Below are 20,236 nucleotides of genomic sequence, written 5' to 3' on the forward strand. Positions count from 1 at the left end.
AATTTTTAGTTTAGTTACAGTTCATGTAAAAAATTATAATGGTTACGGCTAGGTTACTGTTCTTAAGAAAATATTTATAGAATTTCGATTTAATGGTTTATAAAAGTTCATTATGGTTATAAAATTTTTTTATTGAAGCAACACCATCATATTTATGATTTTAATTATGAATATTATTTATTAAAATTTTACCATCATTTTAGTTAATATATTGTTTATTTGTAAAATGGATGGTAATTTATTTTTGTTCCATTCTATCAAACTAAAGGGATATTATAATTAAATTAATATAATAAATGCAACTAATAAATGAAAAATTGATTATTTAGATATCTTGCATACTAAATTATAGAAAATATATTTAGATCAGAACAAACAAATATTGTAAAATTATGATATTAAGAAACTAATTAGAATTCATTATCAATTTGTAAAGTAAAGTTTTTGAAGAATATTTGAATGTTACGAGTTCAATTTTATTTAATTTAGAATAAATCAAAGTTACGAGTTTAATTTTATTTAATTTATTTTAAAATTTTACATCTATTTTAAACCTAAAAAATCATACTTATATAACAATTTACATATTAATATAATAATTTTTATAAAAAAAATCAATCTTCACAATTTATAAAAAAAAATCAATTTATATAAACATATAAAAAAAACAATTTAAAGGTTAGTTTTAATCGGTCATATCAATATTCCACCCTTTAAAAAATGATCTCCACTCAGGTTTATCTTGCATGTGAATCTTATCTGCAGTCAAGGTTTCTTGATAGTTTTATTGTCATCATTAGTATATTTCATTAACTTTTGCTATTGAAAGTTTATTTAAAAGAAAAATATTTTATTATATATATTTTTTTAGTCTTTATTTTATTATAAAATTATCAAATTTTTTGGGCAAAATTATATTCCTGCTTGGTCTTTGACTAACAAGACTCTGTTCTTGTATTCCTAAATTTTGATCATCATTTCTTCTAAAACTTACAGTAAAAGGTATTGCATTTTCAGTATTTGTTTTCAAATGTGTCGTTTCATCAAGAGGTGTGCTACTCGTAGACCTTTTTTTAATCTGGTCTAAATGTCTTCTAATAATTTTGTTTCCTGTATCCACTTCAAATATTAAATTCCCATTTTTACGTTTTACAGCTGGTTTCCCATGGATTTTGTGCATTATGAGGATTGTCGGCATATTTATTACATGTATCACGGCATCTCACCTCCTGATCTATTTCAGCGTTTAGACCAGGCCACCACAAATAATCTCTTGCCAACAATTTCGTTTTCCCAGCACCAAGAGGCCCTTTGTGTAATTCCTGTAATATCTCCTTTCTCATATTTTTCGGTATAATGATCCTATTCTCTTTAAAAAGACAATCTTTAATTAAGCACAGTTCCATTTCCATATTTTTATATATTTTATTCTTTATCTGTTCATGATTCTTTATATTATTAATTACCTCCATTAATTCGATATCAAAACTAGTTTCTTGAACTATTCTTTTATATTTATTGGTAAGTCCCAAAATTTGTCATCAATTATTTCATCATCTATCTCTTGTACCATTTTTTCTGTGTTCATTTGGGGTAATCTTGACAAACAATCCGGTACTATATTTCGTTTCCCGGGTCTATGAATTATCGTAAAGTCATAAGCTCCCATAGCCAAACTCCATTTTTGAAGTCGCATTGATATGGATGAATTATCATTGAGTCTCTTCGTAAATATATAAACGAGTGGCTTGTGATCTGTGATTATTGAAAATCTCGTACCAATTAAATATTCTTGAAACTTATTTATCGAGTATATAACAGATAAAGCTTCCTTCTCTATATAAGTGTAATTAAACTCTGATTTAAATAAAGCTCTTGACGCGAAAGCAATGGGTTTCTCTTTGCCATCACCTTCAATATGAAATAAGACTGCGCCTAGACCTTTCTTTGAATCATCAGTTGCAACGTCTATTGGTAGATCCGGATTATAAAAATTTAACGTAGGCGAAGTACTTATCAGTTTTTTTAGGTCCGAGAAGCTTTCTTGATGTGTACTATCCCATAACCATTTGTCTTTATTAACCTTTTTGTATAAAGGATCAGCTATGTCCGCAAAATTACATAATTTTTGATAATTGCTCGCCATCCGCCAAAAAGTTGTCAATTCATCTTTTGTCTTCGGTTCCGGCATGTTAGAAATAGCTTTTATCTTATCATCGTTGATATGTACATGTTTGTCTATATCATGTCCCAAAAAGCGTATTTTATCTTGCAGGAATAAACTTTTGTCGAAATTGGAGGTTAATCCATACTTGATGACTTTTCGAATAATTTTTTAATGTTCTCTAAATGTATCTCATCGTTATCACCTGTAATTAACAAGTCGTCAATGTAGAATATAACATCTTTTAAATCTCCAAAAATGTTACCCATAGTTTGTTGGAATATTGCCGACGAAGTTTTTAAACCAAACGTCAGTCTCCTAAACCTATAACAGCCCTTATTATTGTAAGAGAATCTCTTGATTCTTTGTGTATAGGTATTTGGAGAAACGCGTTTTTTAAAATCTATCTTGGTAAATTTCTTACCTTTAGATAATTTTGCCATTAAATCATTAATGCGTGATATAGGGTACTTGAAATCTTGTAAAGCAGGGTTGATAGTATTTTTGAAGTCGGCACAGAGCCGAAGTGAGCCATCGCTCTTATAAACGGGAGTGAGAGCACTATCCCATCTAACATCTTCAACAGGTTCAATAACTTTATCTTTTATCCACTTTTGTAGTTCTTTTGTTATCAAATCAATTCTAGAATATGGTATACGCCTTGGCGGTATGATTTTCGGTGTGGCATCGTGTTTTAAACGTAATTTGACATAGCTGCGAAGCATTGGTTTTTTGTTAAGTTTAAAATTGCATTGCTTAATTAATTCTTGTATAGTATTATCAAAATCATCCTCGACCATATTCACAAATTTATCTAGTATATTCCCAAAAACTGTTATCCAGGTCCTTCCTAACAGTGCAAACTTATCACTCTGGACTACATAAGCAGTTAAGATTTGACTTTTGTCCTCGAATTTTGCCTTGACTTTGGTAGTACCTAATACATTTATTGTGTTTCCATCATATCCAGTTAATTTAATATCTGATTTATTTAAGATTTTTACTCCAATCTTCGCGATATGAATCGGTAGGATACTATATCTTGAGCCGGTATCAATCTGCATCAAAATAGGCATGTCGTTCAAATTTACCGTAACCTTATATGCATCGTTAGCTGTGTAATTATTATCGGTATCCATATTGTTTATGTCTAAATTGTATAAATTATATTCTTTTCTTTCTAGTTTGTCATTATCATCTTCTTTTATCTCTTCTATATTTACAGTGTTTACTTTATTTGCATATCGGGATTGATTATTATCGTTGTTATGATATTTACAATTGCATACTTAATTTCTTCCTTGATTTCCAATATTATGATTATCGTTATGTCTTTGAATAAATTTTGAATCGTTATAATGTCTGTTATATCTGTAATTATAATCATTATTAAACCTATAATTTTTATAGTTATTGTTATTATAACTAGCTCTATTATATCTCGAAGAATTATTGTACGATCCTGGATAGTTTGCTCTGACATTGTTGTAATAATTGGCGTTAGATATCTAGGGTTGTGATTATTTCCTTGATATCTGGGGTTATATATATTTCCTTGATAATTATTTCTTTGAAAGTCATGGCCTCTTGTTGTCCATCGTTGTCTGTTAACGTAATTAGATAGTAAATTTTGTCGTTCGTCCTGGTCTCCATATCTCACCAATTGTTTATTTTCTTCTGTTTTCCTGCCTCTTTGCCTTTCTACATGTTTCACGGTTGTATCATCTTCTGTTTTTTCGTTTGAAGAAATATTTTCAACTTTAGCAATTATATTTTCTTTCAATTCTTACCCTTCAAAATCATCTCTTAAAGTAAGAACTTCTGCTAATGTATTGTTTTATTTTAACGTAATTTTCTGCCTAATATTTTTGCTGATTGATGAAATTTTTACTTTTTCAATAACTCTACTATCACTTAGCAAACATTCATTTTTTAAAATGCAAAATCTACTTACCAATTGATGTAACTTTCGTTTTTACCTTGTACAGCTGCGTTAAATAATAATAAGTTGAAACTTATAGATTTCCTCGGGTGTAACCTTAATTTTTCAATCAATATCGATGGATTGATGAAGTCGGTAAGTGAACATATCGATTTGAGCTTGATATATACCTCATCTGGTAGTCTTCTTGTAAAGGAACCTACTTTTTCGATGTCCGAGATCTGAGTGTCCTTGAAGATGTCTTCGAATCTACTCAAAAAAAGATCGCCATTGCCTGAGTATATTGGAAATTCAATATTTATGTTAACATTATTATTGGGAATCTGTTTCATATTTATTTATTTATTTACGATTTCCTCGAATATGTAGCGGAACTGCCACCATAAAGTTTTCTAAGAATATTTGAATGTTACGAGTTCAATTTTATTTAATTTAGAATAAATCAAAGTTACGAGTTTAATTTAATTTATTTTAAAATTTTACATCTATTTTAAAACTAAAAAATCATACTTATATAACAATTTACATATAAACATAATAATTTTTATAAAAAAATCAATCTTCACAATTTATAAAAAAAAATCAAATTATATAAACATATAAAAAAAACAATTTAAAGATTAGTATTAATCGGTCATATCAACATAAAGCTATATCTGTAAATTATTTGTTTAAAAATTTACTATTTCTCATATCTAAAAAATTAAAAAAACAGATTTGAACAATTTTGCAAATACTTGCATTTCAAGACAACAAAAAATACTTTTTTCATAATAAAGCCTTTAACTACTTATGCTTTAAAATATATTCAAGTGCCAGAATATTACAAATAATATATAGAATCAAAACTTTATATTGGACATTTTTAAATTTATATGGGAATAATGACCTTTCTATCAAAATGCTCATATTCCGGGTCCCTGATTGTATATGAACTATTAATTAAAACTTTTATTCCTCTTTTATTGTATTACTATGTATTTGGTGGTATCTTAATGAATTTTATCTACTATAATATAATCGTTAGAAATTAATATTTAAAAATCGTACCAATATTAAAGTTTTAAAAACATCCAAATTCTCATTGAAGAAATTATTTTTAAGATAATTAAATATATTTTTGTTTATATTAATTAGGTAGTGGTAGTGGTAGTGAAATCGAAGGTATACTTGTTATTTAATTAAAGAAAATTTTAAAAATTGAATATTTTTCTTTATATAATTTTGTAAATTATGTTTATTCGAATATGATTCTGATAATGAACGATAATATATATAAATATTATTATTATGCTCTTAATTTATTACTATATAATTGTTATCATATCTAAATAAATTTATTTTCTATACATATTTTTAAATAATAATTTTTTATATTCTAATTGATGTAAGGCCATTTTCAGAAAATTTTAGAAAAAACGTTTTTTACAAAGCGGTTTTTGGGTAATGTTGCCAACTATATTTTTCCTATTTTCAAAATAAAGAATACTAATTTGTCTAATTAATTTTTTCTTATATAAATATAATATTTAACAATCCGAACCCGCATTTCAAGCCATTTAATCGTTATTAAAATCAAGCCAGTTTATTTTATTTTCGATTAAAAAAATGAGGATCATGATTGTTTTTAAAAAAATACTATATTATATAACTTAGTATCCATTGTTTGGAAATAAAAAAAAATTGCTGGTAACATTGTCCAAAAACTGCTTTGAAAAAACGCTCTGTTTGGAAATGGCCTAATAGTTGAAGAAACTTTAAAAGATTTTAAAAATCGAAACAATATTACATTTTTTGAACATTCAAATTTTGACTGAATAAAAATATTTTAGCGTTTTTTTTTAAGATAATCAAATAAATTTATTTATTTATAAATCAGATGATGGAATTAAAGATATACTTTTTATTTATATAATTTAAAAAATTGGAGTAAAATAACAATCATAATGGGTTTAAATGATTAGCAAATATTTCGTGATTAAACTGAACTAAACACTTAATTAATTCTTATTACATTTTTGTTACACTATAATGAGTATCTGAATTAGTTTTAACTGGATATAACCCTTTTTTAAATACGCTTTTTATTACATTTTAATCAATATAATAGTGAGAGATATAAAATCGAACCCAATATTAATTATTATGACTCTAACAGATAACATTTCAGATTTAATAATGAAAAATAAAAAGTTTGTATAATTGATAAGAATAAGAAAATAATGTTTTAATTATAATATCATAAATAATTCCTTATCAAACATTTTATACTGCCATTAATTTTTATCCTAGAAATGATAGTTTTACAAGTTGATAAAATTATTCTTTCAAAAAATATTTACTTATTATATTTCAAGTAGAAGGATTAAAAAGTAAAAAATATTGTTTAAGAATGAATATCAAAAATAGAAAATGCTGCCAATAATTTATAATTTTTATGTAGCAAATGTTTTGCATTAAAATATAGATCATTGGCCTGCCTGTAAAAATCTAGATGGTCTTACCTAATCCCAGCCCTTAATCTAGGCCTTGACCAAAAATTAGGTATAGATCAGGCTGGGGTTTATTTTAATTTACTATGGGATTGTACAAGCTAAAATTTAAATAAAAATGTATATCTAAATATAAAATATAATTTCTATTATAGATTAGTTACTAATTTATTGAATTAAATTCATTTGTCAAATCAAAACATGACAAACTAATTAAAAATTTTTGTGCTCGAATGAAATAGTTTTATATTTAAAATTCAATGTTCAAATTATACAAGTATACAAATAATTTTTTGAAATTCGAAACATTGTTCACACTGCCAGGTTGACCTGATAGCCATGCGTTCTATATATCAGTATACAAATAAATGATGGTATTTATCAACACCATTTTATTTTATGTCTAAGAAAGTTAGCAAAGTGGCCTATTAACTGATCAATATTTCTATAATTCGGTGTGCCAGATATTTTACAGACCAAAGATGATTCTGAATTACAGTATTTGTTAATATTACTAAAGGTTTCTCCCAGAACAATTGATGGCCCATGTTAAGTCAAGTTACTCTTAAAGTCAGAGGTTTATCGGGAATTCAAAGATAGATACTCTCACTGCATGAATTATGCAATAAAAATAACAGTAGAATCAACATTTGCTTGATTCAGATCAGACGTACAAATTTTTATATTAGTATTAAGAAATTATCGTACCTTATTTGGCGGTAATTTTAATTGCGATTTTATAATACTTTATTACCAGCTGAAATATTAGTAAATCTAATTTAAACATAAACATGCCAAAAGAGGAATAGTATATAGAACAGGAATACTATCTGGAATATGCAAAATAATCAAATCGATTGAAATACGTCTTAGTAAGATCATTGTTTAGACAAAAGAGATTCTAATTTATTCAGGATCAAAGAACTAATGCCATCCGTAGAATTAAATACCAAACCCACAAAAGGATCATTAGCAAGACATGACATCTAGTAAAGGCTAGACGTCATCGACAGAAATAAAAAGTACGTCAAAAAATATGAAGAATCACAACTATTAAGAGATTATCCCATGCATCAGACTGAAAGAGACGCAGCTTGAGCATATCCCATAAAATTCTGACAATAATATAACTCTCCCGATCTCATTGGTAGATTGGGGGCATAAAGATCTTCGGAGTATTATGCACGCTATACTTGATTGTGATAAAATAATATTTAATGAATTTGCAGTTTTTCCTAGTTTAATTAAAGGATAAATTGCGCATTGCCAATTGGAGAAAAGTTTTTATAAATTTAAAAAAGAAAGAAAAGGAATAAAACATTTTATTTATAAGCAATACGCGAAATATATAAGGAAACAAAGATAATATTAAATTTTTTACAAAAAAATTAATATATTTAGACAATATATATCATATATTATCACTGTTTTATATTTTTTTTTAAATTGTATTGTATTAATCTATTGAAAGGTTTTATGATTTAAATTGATTCAAATTACTTGACAATTTAGTTAATGTGCATCGCTCATAGGCGTAGCCAGAAGAGGGGCGAGAAAAAATGCTCCCCCCTCATTTCAGAAATACATATTTTGTGAATATCATTTTAATTACCCATTTCTTGTAACCAATTTCGTACATTTTGAATAATGAAAAATAAGTTCTTTTTATTAAAATCAACCTTCTATCCTATAAAAATATTTTCTAGCTATATATAGGCTAAGGAAACCATGCCGAAGGCAGGGCATAAACTGGCCAGAGGACCACCAAAGGGGAGATTGTGTGGGGGGGGGGTAGTAAAGCACTCAGAAGTTTATTACCCCCCCCCTCCTTCCGGAAAATCTTGGATAGGCCTATGCCATTTCCCCTGAGTGAAACAACAAATAATATTTGTATTGCCAATATTTACCTACGATTTATAAATACGTGTTGCCTGATTTCCAATATTAGCAGTAACATATAGTATATTACGTATTTTATTTGTCTAGTTATATAATATACATCAATTTTATTAACCTTAAAATTATATTTTATTTATTATAAAGCTCCAAAAGAACTTAAAGATGGTAAGATTTGTAAATTTATTTTATTTAAGGTTTTGTCTACTTATTTGTCATAGCTTACAAGCCACCCTTAAAAATTTATGTTTAAAAATAAACGTGTAAAATTATATACTAGTTTTTTCCCAAATCAAATTACGATACTTTTTATGTGTTTTGGTATTTTTTATAATTTATATTGCTTTTCATCAATAAAATAGTCTATTTAATATTTATTTATTTTTTAAACATAGATTTTTTTTTATGAATTATTTAAAGCATAAAACATATAAATAAATTGTTCAAATAATTGTAACCACTACTTATTAAAAACTAAGTTTCAGAGACTAAAAATAGATGTCGCATCTGCTTGCATCATTCTATAAAATTCTTATGACAATATCTACATTCTAAAACTCAATTGCAACAAAATCTTACGAAATAAAATGGGAAATTAAGAATGATTTATATTAATGCACCCAAAAAATCTTCTTCGTAGATTTCAATTGATACCCTTCTGAATATATTTCTTTTAAAAAAAGTTTTAATCCTCAACCATACCCCAACCTAGACTCGAGTATTAAGAATTATGGCTATTTTATCTTTTCATTAATTATTTAATTACAATATCGAATTATTCCATTTTTTTAAACATGCCTGACCTCTTAAGGCCTAAATTTGTTCATCAATGTTTAAATAATGTAAGGTATAACAATAATAAAAACACCATTTCATAAATTAGGTTTCTGAGAAATTGATAAAAAAAAATCTGAAAATATCAAATATTTTATACTTACCAAAATCGTTTGATATTTTAAAGAAAATTGATAAAATCAATAAAAATTTTCAATTCTGATTAAAGAAATAAATCTAAAGGGTTAAGTTTCTGAGCGAGTGAATAAAAGTCCCCCACATAATAAAATAATTTATCAAGTGTCATTGAGTTTACATTTAATTCACGAAATGAGAGTTTTGCGCTCCATCTAGTTCCCCCCTCCCCCATCTCATAACTTCTATTTCATTAACAATGTTCAAACTTAACCACATATATGGTCCAACTTAATGTTATTAAACGGCTTGGTTTGAGCCGATTTTTAAAAACGACTAACTCAATATCTTGAAAAATATTGCCGAACCAACAAGTATTCGCTTATAGATGTCCAAACCATTCTGTTACCTATATGCCTGCGTAATATTTTTCTGGATACAATATTGAGTTAGCCGATCACTCAAATTGAGCCATTTAAAAACACTAGTCCAACTAAATATTATTTTTCATTATTTCTTAGATTTTCTAACTAAAAATATTCGATCTTAAAATATATTATAAAATGGCCCTGACGCATAAAGAAATTTATTCCTACAATTTTCATTAAATTCCGGAATTTTGCCAATTTTTTTTTTTTCAAGTTTAAATCGCAACCTGAAAGATTTTTTTAAAAATATTTCGAAATTATAATATTAATCGTTAATATTTATTCCTTTTTTATTAGGTTACTTGATAGATTGAAAGTTGGATGAAATTGAAGATATTAAAGTAAAAAAAATTATTTATTTTATTAAAACCATTTAGGAAAATATAAGTTTGGTAGGGTTTTAAAAAATAAATTTCTGAGGAAAAATTATTTTTTTTTATTTTCGATTCAAATTTTAGTTAAAATTTTCCAATAATTTTTTTGTAAAAAAAATTTTTTATATAAGTAAATATTTTATAATTTTTTTATGCATATAAAAATTGTTATAAAGATGAAATCTCGAATTTTTTTCAGGCACCAGGATCTAACTATTTTGTGATTTAATTTGTTAAATATAAGAAACATGTAAAGATAAATTGTAAAATCTAGCCATCAAGATCTTCAAATCTAGTAAACGGCTCTATATAAGTCGATTAAAAACGGGTAACTAAATATTTTAGCCAGAAAAATATTGTCTAACAAGGAGATTTTTTTTGTAGATGTTAACCATTCTGTCATCTGTTAGCAGACTTGCGTAATATTTTTCTGGATAAAATATTAAATTAGCCGTTTTAAAAAATCGGCTCAAACCTACTAACTTTTTAAATCTAAAATATTAATTATATTATATAATATTGAAATCGAAATCGAATTTTAATAAAAAATATTACTTGATAAAAGAACTGTAGGATAGTGAAAGTGATTGATATCCCATTTAAAATTTTTATTGTAAATATACTTTTATTTTATATTTAATAGAATAAATGCAAAAGAGAAGAAATAACATATCCATCATGATTTAATATTGTTTAAATTTATAACCATACAACTTTATTTCAACAAGGAGTATACCTATATACGCTTTCGTGGATGTTTGCAATCCATCTAGTTAATTAATTTTCTATAGTAAAATTTAATATATAGACTCTATAGCATCAACATTCGAAAAAATTCTCATTACTTATCAGGATGAAAATATCTCCGAAAATTTAAAAATAATAACCTTTTCTAATAAAACAATTGTAGTAAGTGTATATCTAATAAATGTACCATAAAGCATATATTTAAAAATGAGATTTATCACATTTTTGTGACAACCTTTAAATAGTTACATATTCCGAGAGTAGTTATAAACATAGTGCCTAACCAAACATCTAGAACCGAACCTATATAATCAATATTTTTTTAATGAACCGCAACTGTATCTTTTAAAAAAAAATACATAAAGAAACCAAATCTTTATAAACCTCTAACAGGTTCATGCGGGGTTTTATTTTATAAATATTAAATAAATTAATATAAAAAATGACATATTATCTTTTTTAAATTGTTAAAAATATTTATCTCCTATGCATTGTTTATATTGTTTTATTAATTATATAATATTTTTAAAGGGTTCGATTTTTACCGATTTTTAAAAATGGTTAACTGAATATTTTAGCCAGAAATGTATTGCTTAGGCCTCGAATCTCGCTTAGAGATGTCCAATCCTTTGTGCCAACTATGACCAAAATTTTCAAGCTGCGTAATATTTTTCTGGAGCTAGCCGTATTTAAAAATCGACTCAAATCGAGCAGCTGTTTAGCAAATTTTATGTAATCTACTTACTATTTTAATGCTAATAATTTATAACTAAAAAGGGAAAGAAATTTTAAAAAAAGAAACTAATAAGGTGATTTCTATTTTTCTTTCTTAAACATCTGACAATTTATGGATTACCTTCATATTAAGGAAGATAAATCTAAAGAATGACACATTATGTGCATATCTATATCTTAATACGCAATACTCTATGGCAACTTGGCCATTAATTGGTGACTGTATGTACGTATGCAGGAATTCGTTTGGGGTTGGGGGGGGGGGGTGGAATAATTAATTTTTTTTAGCATTATTCAAGGAGTTATTGAAGAATATATTAAGTTACAAAAATTTATTAGGACTAACGTTGTTAAACCGCCATATTAAGATTTTAGCCAAAATTTTTTTTCCTCGAGATTTGGCAAATAGAGATCCAAACCTTTTTGTTATATATTATCAAAATCTCCAGGCTTATATAATATTAGTTTGGTCAAAATCTTATTCGGGCCGTATTTAAAATTCGACCCTAATCAGGCCGTTTAACAAAATTAGTAGTGACCATAAAATATTGACAATTTCTATCAAACAAATTTAAATATAAATTAATGATATAATTATTACATTTTTATAATCTTTGCAAAAAAATATAAAATTTTTATTTAAATTATATTTTAAAAAAATATGGTTTAATAATGAAGTCTCATAAAAATCTGCACAATTTTTATTAAAAAATTAATTTCATTTAAATAAAATAATAAAAAATTATAATACTTTTTTAGGGCATTTTCCTGAAAATAGTCTTAAACCTTTTATAAAATAATCTAGTTAATATTGATTTCCTATATCGGATTAAATACAGCTCTATGTATATATCTTTCTTTAAAAATCTTCATTCTTTTTAAATAATTTATGATACATCTTAACACTTAATTAAATATATAAATTTCAATACATTAATACATGTAAACCCGACATAACTAAAATAAGTATTTAAAGCAATCGATGTCAAAAATAATTTTCTTCATCTTCATTTGAAGAATGATTTTCCTTTGATTATTATAATTTACTTTGTTAATTTTTTCTAATTTCTAACCATTTCGTAATTAATTCAATGAATGTATGAAAGATTAGTCACACCTAGCTAATACCTTCCCCAAACCTCAGGATCATTTAAAAATTAATTTAGGATATAAAATTATCATAATTACTGTCAATATTTTTATATATGGGTAAATAGAGATTTTTTTATAACAGTAGAATTATTATTAAGACTGAGTAACTTTTATAAAAAATGTTATTAGTGAAAATGTAAAATTTTTAATAGTTATTTTTGGTATATTAAAATTAAAATTTATGTTTAAAATTTCCTCACAATCAATTTTGTGTGAAACATTTTTGGAACCTACTTAATAACCTTATTAAAATATTAGCTATTGCATTTATTTATATTTTTGTTTATAATAACAGATAATGAATATATGAACGTATAAATAAAGTCTACATTAAAATGGGACATAAGGAATATGTACGAAATATTAAAAAAGAAAACAATCCAGAGATAGTTTAAAGCCAGGAAAAAAAAATGAAAGGGTCTAGGATAGCTCTTTGGCTAGTAGACTACCATTGAAGCTAATGTAATTGACTTTTAGGATTGCTATGGCAAGCCTTTGTCTAAGAAAAAACCCCTCTCGAGGTTCTTCCGAGAAATATAAATTTCAAATCTCAAAGTTATTATTTTTAAGATTATTTGAGAAGAAATTACTTGCCCCGGGATAACACTATCTCCGGCCTACCTTGTATATAAAATAAAAATTACTAACTATTTTTTCATAAACGTGTCTTAAATTCAATTTTTAAAAAAATTATATAAATGTACACTAATCAATACGCTTAATTTAGAATATAAATTATTTCGATTACTCAAGACAAAATGGCGATTAATATGATAATCAATACAATTTTCATTGTAAGATTATTCTACAAAAATAATAACTCTCACTTTCCTTTTTACAATAAAATAATTAATTAAATATAAATAAAATGCCAATAAATAAAATGACAGGTTTATCTTATAAATGAATATAAATTTGAAGAACACAAAACCCCTCAATTTAAAATATTTGAACCCAACCCGAACGTTTATATGAAATATTTTTATAAAAATATTTTTCCATAAATCCTGAACCGAATTTCATCAAAAGTATCTACATTCTCGTTATAAATAATCTTTATCAATTATAAAAAAATTTTTATATAATGACATTACCTCCAAAATAAATATATATAATAAACCATCTTTACAATATTTTTAAAAAATTATGTTTCTTTCCGGTATATAAATATTTTTATTTTTAATTTCATAAAAATAAAAAGATGCTTGATAATGCGCTTATTTTAGGAAAATCTGAGAATACATTTTGTAAATTATCCTATGCTGCCTTTAGTAAATCAAACTTTGTATTATCAAGGAATAGTTATTCTTTATCATTTCATATAATAGATGCAATAATTCAATAGATGAAATATATGATACTGATAATTCGGTGGTGGGAATCGTTATTTTATACAAATTATTTTGCTTCATACAATGATTAATTATTTGTTCTATATTGTATTTTAAAAACAATATAAAAAAAATAGAGGGATTATAAATTGAGTACTTTAATTATCTTGCAAGACATGAAATAGAGATAATCTATTTTTAAAATTACAACAATAATTAAATTTATATGGCTCGTTCACATTCTAGAAATACAACTACAGGCAACAATACAGTTTTTTTCCATATGATTCTTTTATTAGCTGGAATTATCCGCTTACTTTTCTATGACCTCCTACATAGCTAAAGAACCTAATCAAATCCTGATTTTTATTCATGTTACTTTTCCAATTCCAACTTCATAGGATGTAACTTTGCGATCCATGTCAATACCTTTAGATTCTCGGCTCATTTCCGATACCCAAATTTCAATTCATTTACGTATGTCTTAATCTCACCAACGAGTCATAATTTATTCATTCTATTTGTTAAAAAGTAGGCGGCACTGCCAAGGGAGGATGAGGGTATGGCGCGATATGCCATTGAAATAGGAAGGGGTAGGGAGTTGTAAAAATGAAAAAATGTAGTGGATTTACTAATTTTGATTTGGTGGTTATAAGAGTTTAATATCATGGCTGGTTTATAGGAGAGGGGAGGGGGAATGCCTGTGTGAAGGGTAGAGGAAATGTGCCCTGAATGGCTATGTTTTTGCTTTTTTGAAAAAAAGGTATTAAAATTTATGTTTAACCAAACAAATTTTATATCAATGTGTAGCCTAAATATTAATCTTTATAATAAAATTTGAATCAAAGCTTTATGTATTATACTTTATGAGCTAAATGAGATTATGTGAATGTTGTTTTTCTAGCCAGTCAATACATCTGGCCATATACTATGTGTTAACTGGTCATAATATATTATTTAAGAATTTTATTATAAACGAAATAATACAATATGAAATACTTTAAAAGACCTATGTTAATGTTTCTACATTTTTTAGTTATGTAAAATATTAATTATACACTAATTTAATTAGTATTAAAATCTCAATTTATAACCACATCTATTTAACGATAATATTATAAATTAATATCTTAATTATCATTTTACTAAACATTCTTAAGCTTGTTCATCATTTTATTTCATCAAATGTTGTTTTGCAAGAGCTTTTCCTTTAAATATGAATATGTGAATGTGCGAATTTTGGTTAATCAATACATGGCCAGTCAATACTCACCTCTCTATTATTATTAAGTGCCTTTATATGTCTACTAAAAAAACTTTTAAAGTCTAATTTTTTGTGTGAATAATGCTAAATACCTAAGAATAATATTTATATAAAATAACAGTAATCTAAGTAAGTAATTTTTTCACTAAACAAATAAAAGTGTAACCTGATTTTTCCAGAAAAAGGCACTAAAAACAGTTTATTTGAAATATTTTTTTTATTGAATTGCTCTATTCAATAAATGAACTTAGGTAAGGTACACATCATAAATATACACATTTACCAATTTTGAGAGAATTTGGTCCAATAGATAAAAAGTTAAAGAGTTGTGGCCAGTCTTCACACATTGCCATTTATGGCATATTTCCCCTAATGTCATAAGAAATGAGGTAAAATAAAATCTAATAAATATTAGGTTAAGAGTTTAGAGTGAATAAATGGGAAAGAGTGAAAAGTATGGTGGAGTTTTTAATCTCGCATGACATTTTTTCCTAATCTTCTAATTCTAATTCCCATAAAAGAAGGGATGCTTTATAAAAATTAAATATTTTTGTGATAAAAATAATAGTTTATAGGTTAAACAAATATAGCTCAAGTATGTGGAACCTTATTTTATTACAAAATAAACATATTTAAAATTATTTTTGGAGGTTTTTTGATCGCAATGGAGTGCAGAGAATTCCTAAGAAAAATATTTTGATCTTAACTCAATTCTTCCAAAAGTGGACATAGAACGCTATAATAAAACAGTGATATTAAGTTAAATGTATAATATTATGTGATGATCATAACGGCTCAGTAATTGTATTTATTAATTTTATAGATACATATTAAATTTCTCGTTAAATTTAAAAAAAAAATATTTTAGAATTATCTATATCGTTTTTTAAAGCATTATCGCGCTAGTATGTACCCTCATATGTCTATTAAGATTTCCTGACTGAGAAAAACGTAGGAGACATAGCTTGCATTGATAAGGTTTTTCCCCACTATGTATTCTTAAATGTTTAGTCAGGGTGGAGCTATCTGAGAAAGACTTTGTACACATCGCGCATCTGTAAGGTTTTTCTCCTGAGTGGGTTCTCATATGGGTAGTTACAGAAGAACTCTGCGAGAAAGTTCGTCTACAAATTATACATTGAAATGGCTTTTCACCGCTGTGAATGCGGGCGTGAGCTACTAAATTAGCTGCTTGGCAAAATGCTTTATTACAATAGTGACACTTGAAGGGTCTATCTCCTGAATGAGTTCTCAAATGAGTCCTTAACGTGCTAAGTCTGGCATAAGTGCGCCCACAGTACCCACAGGTATTTTCTGGTTGGGAATTTTCTTCTTTTTTTTTTTGCATTTATAAAAGAATTCGATAAAAGCATGATAATCAAATTAATTATTTTTTAGACAGTTTTAAATCTAAATGTAATTATCTGAACGCGGGTAGATTTAAGAATTAGACTAGAGCCTCTTTTAATAATCATGGCAAGGGGAACCATTGTGAAAAATATTCTAATGAGTAATTTATATATATATGTAGTAATTTTTAAAGGGATCAGAACTATCCGGGATCATCACGGATTTTAAAGGGATAACGGTTTTAAGTTAAGGAATGATAATACGGTATTATCACGTTTTAGCGTGATAAAGAGGAATTTTATTTTAAAAAGCGTTTCATCCACGTTTCGTATTATTTCTTTATTTTATTGTTATTTATTAATTTTCAATGTTGTTTTTTTTCGCCTTATGAAGTAAGATATGTCTAATAGAGGGTATCGATCAATAGCTAATTAAAAGATATATTCAACTGGAGGTCAATCTCTCTCTCTTAATGGGCGAGTATAGGTCTGGGGGGTCAGGAATATTTTTATCAAAATATCGATATGGGTATCAAATAATAGCGAATTTAAATATCTTTTGACTGAATGTCTTCATTCTTGGTCTTGATGGGTATGACTTGGTCTGGAGGGTGGATAGAGGGGGGGGGGTGTAAAAAATAATTATTTTGATATGGGTATCAAATAAAAGGTAATTAAAATATTTTTTTATTATATAATAATAATCATTCATAGAGGCGGGTCTAGGTCTTGGGGGGGGGGGGGGTCATAATATTTTTATCAACCTATATGTGTGTCAAATAAAAGCTAATTTAAATATCTTTAGATTGAGAGTATATAATTTTTTCTTGATGGATATGACTTGGTCTGGAGGGTGAATAGGGGGGGGGGGGTGTTAAAAGGTAATTTAAATATTTTTTATTGTAATTCTAATAATCCCTCATACCGGGCGGGTTTACGTCAACGAATGTTCATAAATCAATAAAATTTACCAATTTTACCATTCCTAATAAGACCATCTCCATAATAATAGCATCAAGAAGTGCATCTTCTTATGGTAATTGTAAATCAATTTGCAATGTTTTTGGCAGACAATATAATTACAATTACTAAATTATAAATTAATCGTTTGGTAATATACTTTTTTATAATTAAATAAGTTTGAACTGTAATACCAAATAATATGTAAATTAATAAAATATAATCATTTTTTAAATTCTTATTTTTAAAATTATCAAAAATGAGAAGAAAAAAAATTGAGAAATGCTCATAAAAATAAAAGTTAAAAATGACTTAAAGAGATTGAAAAGGTTAAAAATGTATGTAAAAGATAACAATAAAAAAATCATAAAAAGAATATTATAGTATGATGAAAAAAAAAACGTAAAGAATTGTTAAAAAAATGGACCTAAATTTATAAATTATTTTAAAAAATACAAAAGAATTATCAAAAATGAGAAGAAAAATAAATTGAGAGAAAATATAGTAAGAAAAATAAAAGTAAGAAAATCCAAAAAGTTAGAAATAAATTGAAAAAAGATACAGTAAGAAAAAAAACGTAAAGAAATCATAAATTAGAAATGAATTAAGAAGGAATAACAAAAATAAATAAAAATTTATGAAATTTTTTTTTCTTTGATAATACTTTATTAAAAAGCAAAATTTCACAAATTTTTCATTTACAAATATAGGGTAAATTATTTTAAAAAAAACAAACATTTAAAATAAAATAAAATAACAATATGTTTTTTTATTTTTGCACAACCCTCAAAAAATAAATGACAATCAAATATATAATATATAACAAAACAGATTTAAAAAATACATTAAAAATTGGATATTTTAATTTTCGTTTTTTCTTTATATATATATTCTCCTTTTTCTAAATTCCTTTAAAATATATTTCAATATAAATTATATTTTTATAAATTTACCTTAATTCATTGGTTGTGCTCGATAACCAATCTCCAAAAATTGATGCATTTTATTATAATAATTTGAAAAATCAAAAGGAATAGTAAATTCATTAAGAATTGATGTTACATTATTAATTATTTCGTTTCGAGTATTTGGTCGGGGATTGATCGACCTATATTTGTTTTTTAACACTCCAAAAAAATTTTCTATCGGGTTTAGTTGCGGCGAATAGGCAAATATTCTATTCGCGCTCTAAAACAATCAATGAGGTGGCTTTTATGGATGGATGCATTGTCCATAACAATAACTGCATCACTCGGTAGAATATTAATTAGTGCATTCATATAATCTCTAAATAAATTATTTGTAATATTAGGTATTGAATTTGAATTAGATAAAACAGGATCAAGATTTAATGTAAATGAATTTGTATTACTAGATAAAATTTGTCGTATATTGAAAAAAATATTAAACTCTATTTTATAAAAAAAATTAAGTTATATAAAAATTGTAAATGCAAAAAAATTACCGTATGTATTTTATAAAAAAAATTAAATTATATAAAAATTGTAAATGCAAAAAAATTACCGTATGTATTTTTTAAATCTGTTTTGTTACATATTATATATTTGATTGTCATTTATTTTTTGAGGGTTGTGCAAAAATAAAAAAACATATTGTTATTTTATTTTAATTGTTTGTTTTTTTTTTAAATAATTTACCCTATATATAATTAAAAATATATATTAAAATAAATAATATATTAAAAATGAATTAAAAAATATATATGTATAAAAGAGAAATGAGATAAAAAAAATAAAATAAGGGTACAAATTACCCTAGAGAAGAGTGAATGCTTAAAAAAGTGGACCGGCTGATTTCCAAGGAAATCTGCTAACGAATGTAAAATCATTCATTGGGGTCCCCTGAGATCTGCCTCATTTTTTTCCTATAGTTTTGATGAAATTGAGAGCATCACTTCCGAACATGCCAGGGTATTGGTAACGATTGGGATAAACACGGTGTTGGTGAGGCAAGCATATTTGTTTTTTTTAGAATTTCGGCCTTTTCGATGGCAGAAAATGAGAGGTTGGACTTGGCTGCAAAATCGACACAGGTATAGTCCCATGCTAGTGGTGAATGCTGGAAGCGGGACGACAAAGGGTGGGTGAGCAATTGCTGTCCCAAAAGGTCTGAAGGAGTGGATCCATTATCGATGATAGATTGTGCAGCAAGACGGAGATAAAGGCTGAGAGAGGGAAAGTTGTATCGGGGATCGGATACCAATACCACCAAACTTGCTGGGAAGGGTGGCCTGAAGCCAAGATTAATTGAAAAATTTAAGGTTTAATATGCTTCCAAGAAGAGAAGACCCTTAATTTGGGTTTCATCAGAAACGAGCAAGTCGCGGCATTTAAAGATCGGAGAGGATCTCAGGGCGTAAAGAATTTTAGGTATGTTGAAATAATTTTTATTAAAAAAAAGATTGATGGGCTGGGAGGTAATTAAATAATGTATTTAATTTGGATAAATTGTTAAGGGATTTGTTTAAAAATG

At 26.2% G+C, this 20,236-nt stretch overlaps 1 protein-coding gene across 1 annotated transcript; it reads right to left on the bottom strand.

Annotated features, from left to right (window-relative positions):
* Positions 1 to 1,501: 1,501 nt before the first annotated feature.
* On the bottom strand, positions 1,502 to 16,782 carry LOC135930867 (uncharacterized). Its single transcript, XM_065467666.1, has 6 exons — positions 16,348 to 16,782; positions 14,803 to 14,917; positions 4,132 to 4,380; positions 3,623 to 3,892; positions 2,370 to 3,395; positions 1,502 to 2,319 (listed from the first exon to the last, which is right to left on the bottom strand). Exons 1-6 carry the CDS (start codon positions 16,780 to 16,782, stop codon positions 1,502 to 1,504), a joined length of 2,913 nt encoding a protein of 970 aa, XP_065323738.1.
* Between the last annotated feature and the right edge of the window lie 3,454 nt (positions 16,783 to 20,236).

Source organism: Gordionus sp. m RMFG-2023, chromosome 1 (genome assembly GCF_954871325.1).
Source record: "Gordionus sp. m RMFG-2023 chromosome 1, tfGorSpeb1-WG-v2, whole genome shotgun sequence".
Taxonomy (NCBI): Eukaryota; Metazoa; Nematomorpha; class Gordioida; order Chordodea; family Parachordodidae; genus Gordionus; species Gordionus sp. m RMFG-2023.

Bases quoted from the DNA above. Each gene is read 5' to 3' on its own strand.
- LOC135930867 (XM_065467666.1), bottom strand. From the start codon at position 16,782: ATGCAAAAAAAAAAAGAAGAAAATTCCCAACCAGAAAATACCTGTGGG. The intron at 3,396-3,622 runs GTACAATAATTC...ATGCAAATAAAG, and splicing joins AGAGCAAACTATCCAGGATC to TAAACACTGTAAATATAGAA. The intron at 2,320-2,369 runs GTGATAACGATG...TTATTCGAAAAG, and splicing joins TGACGACTTGTTAATTACAG to TCATCAAGTATGGATTAACC.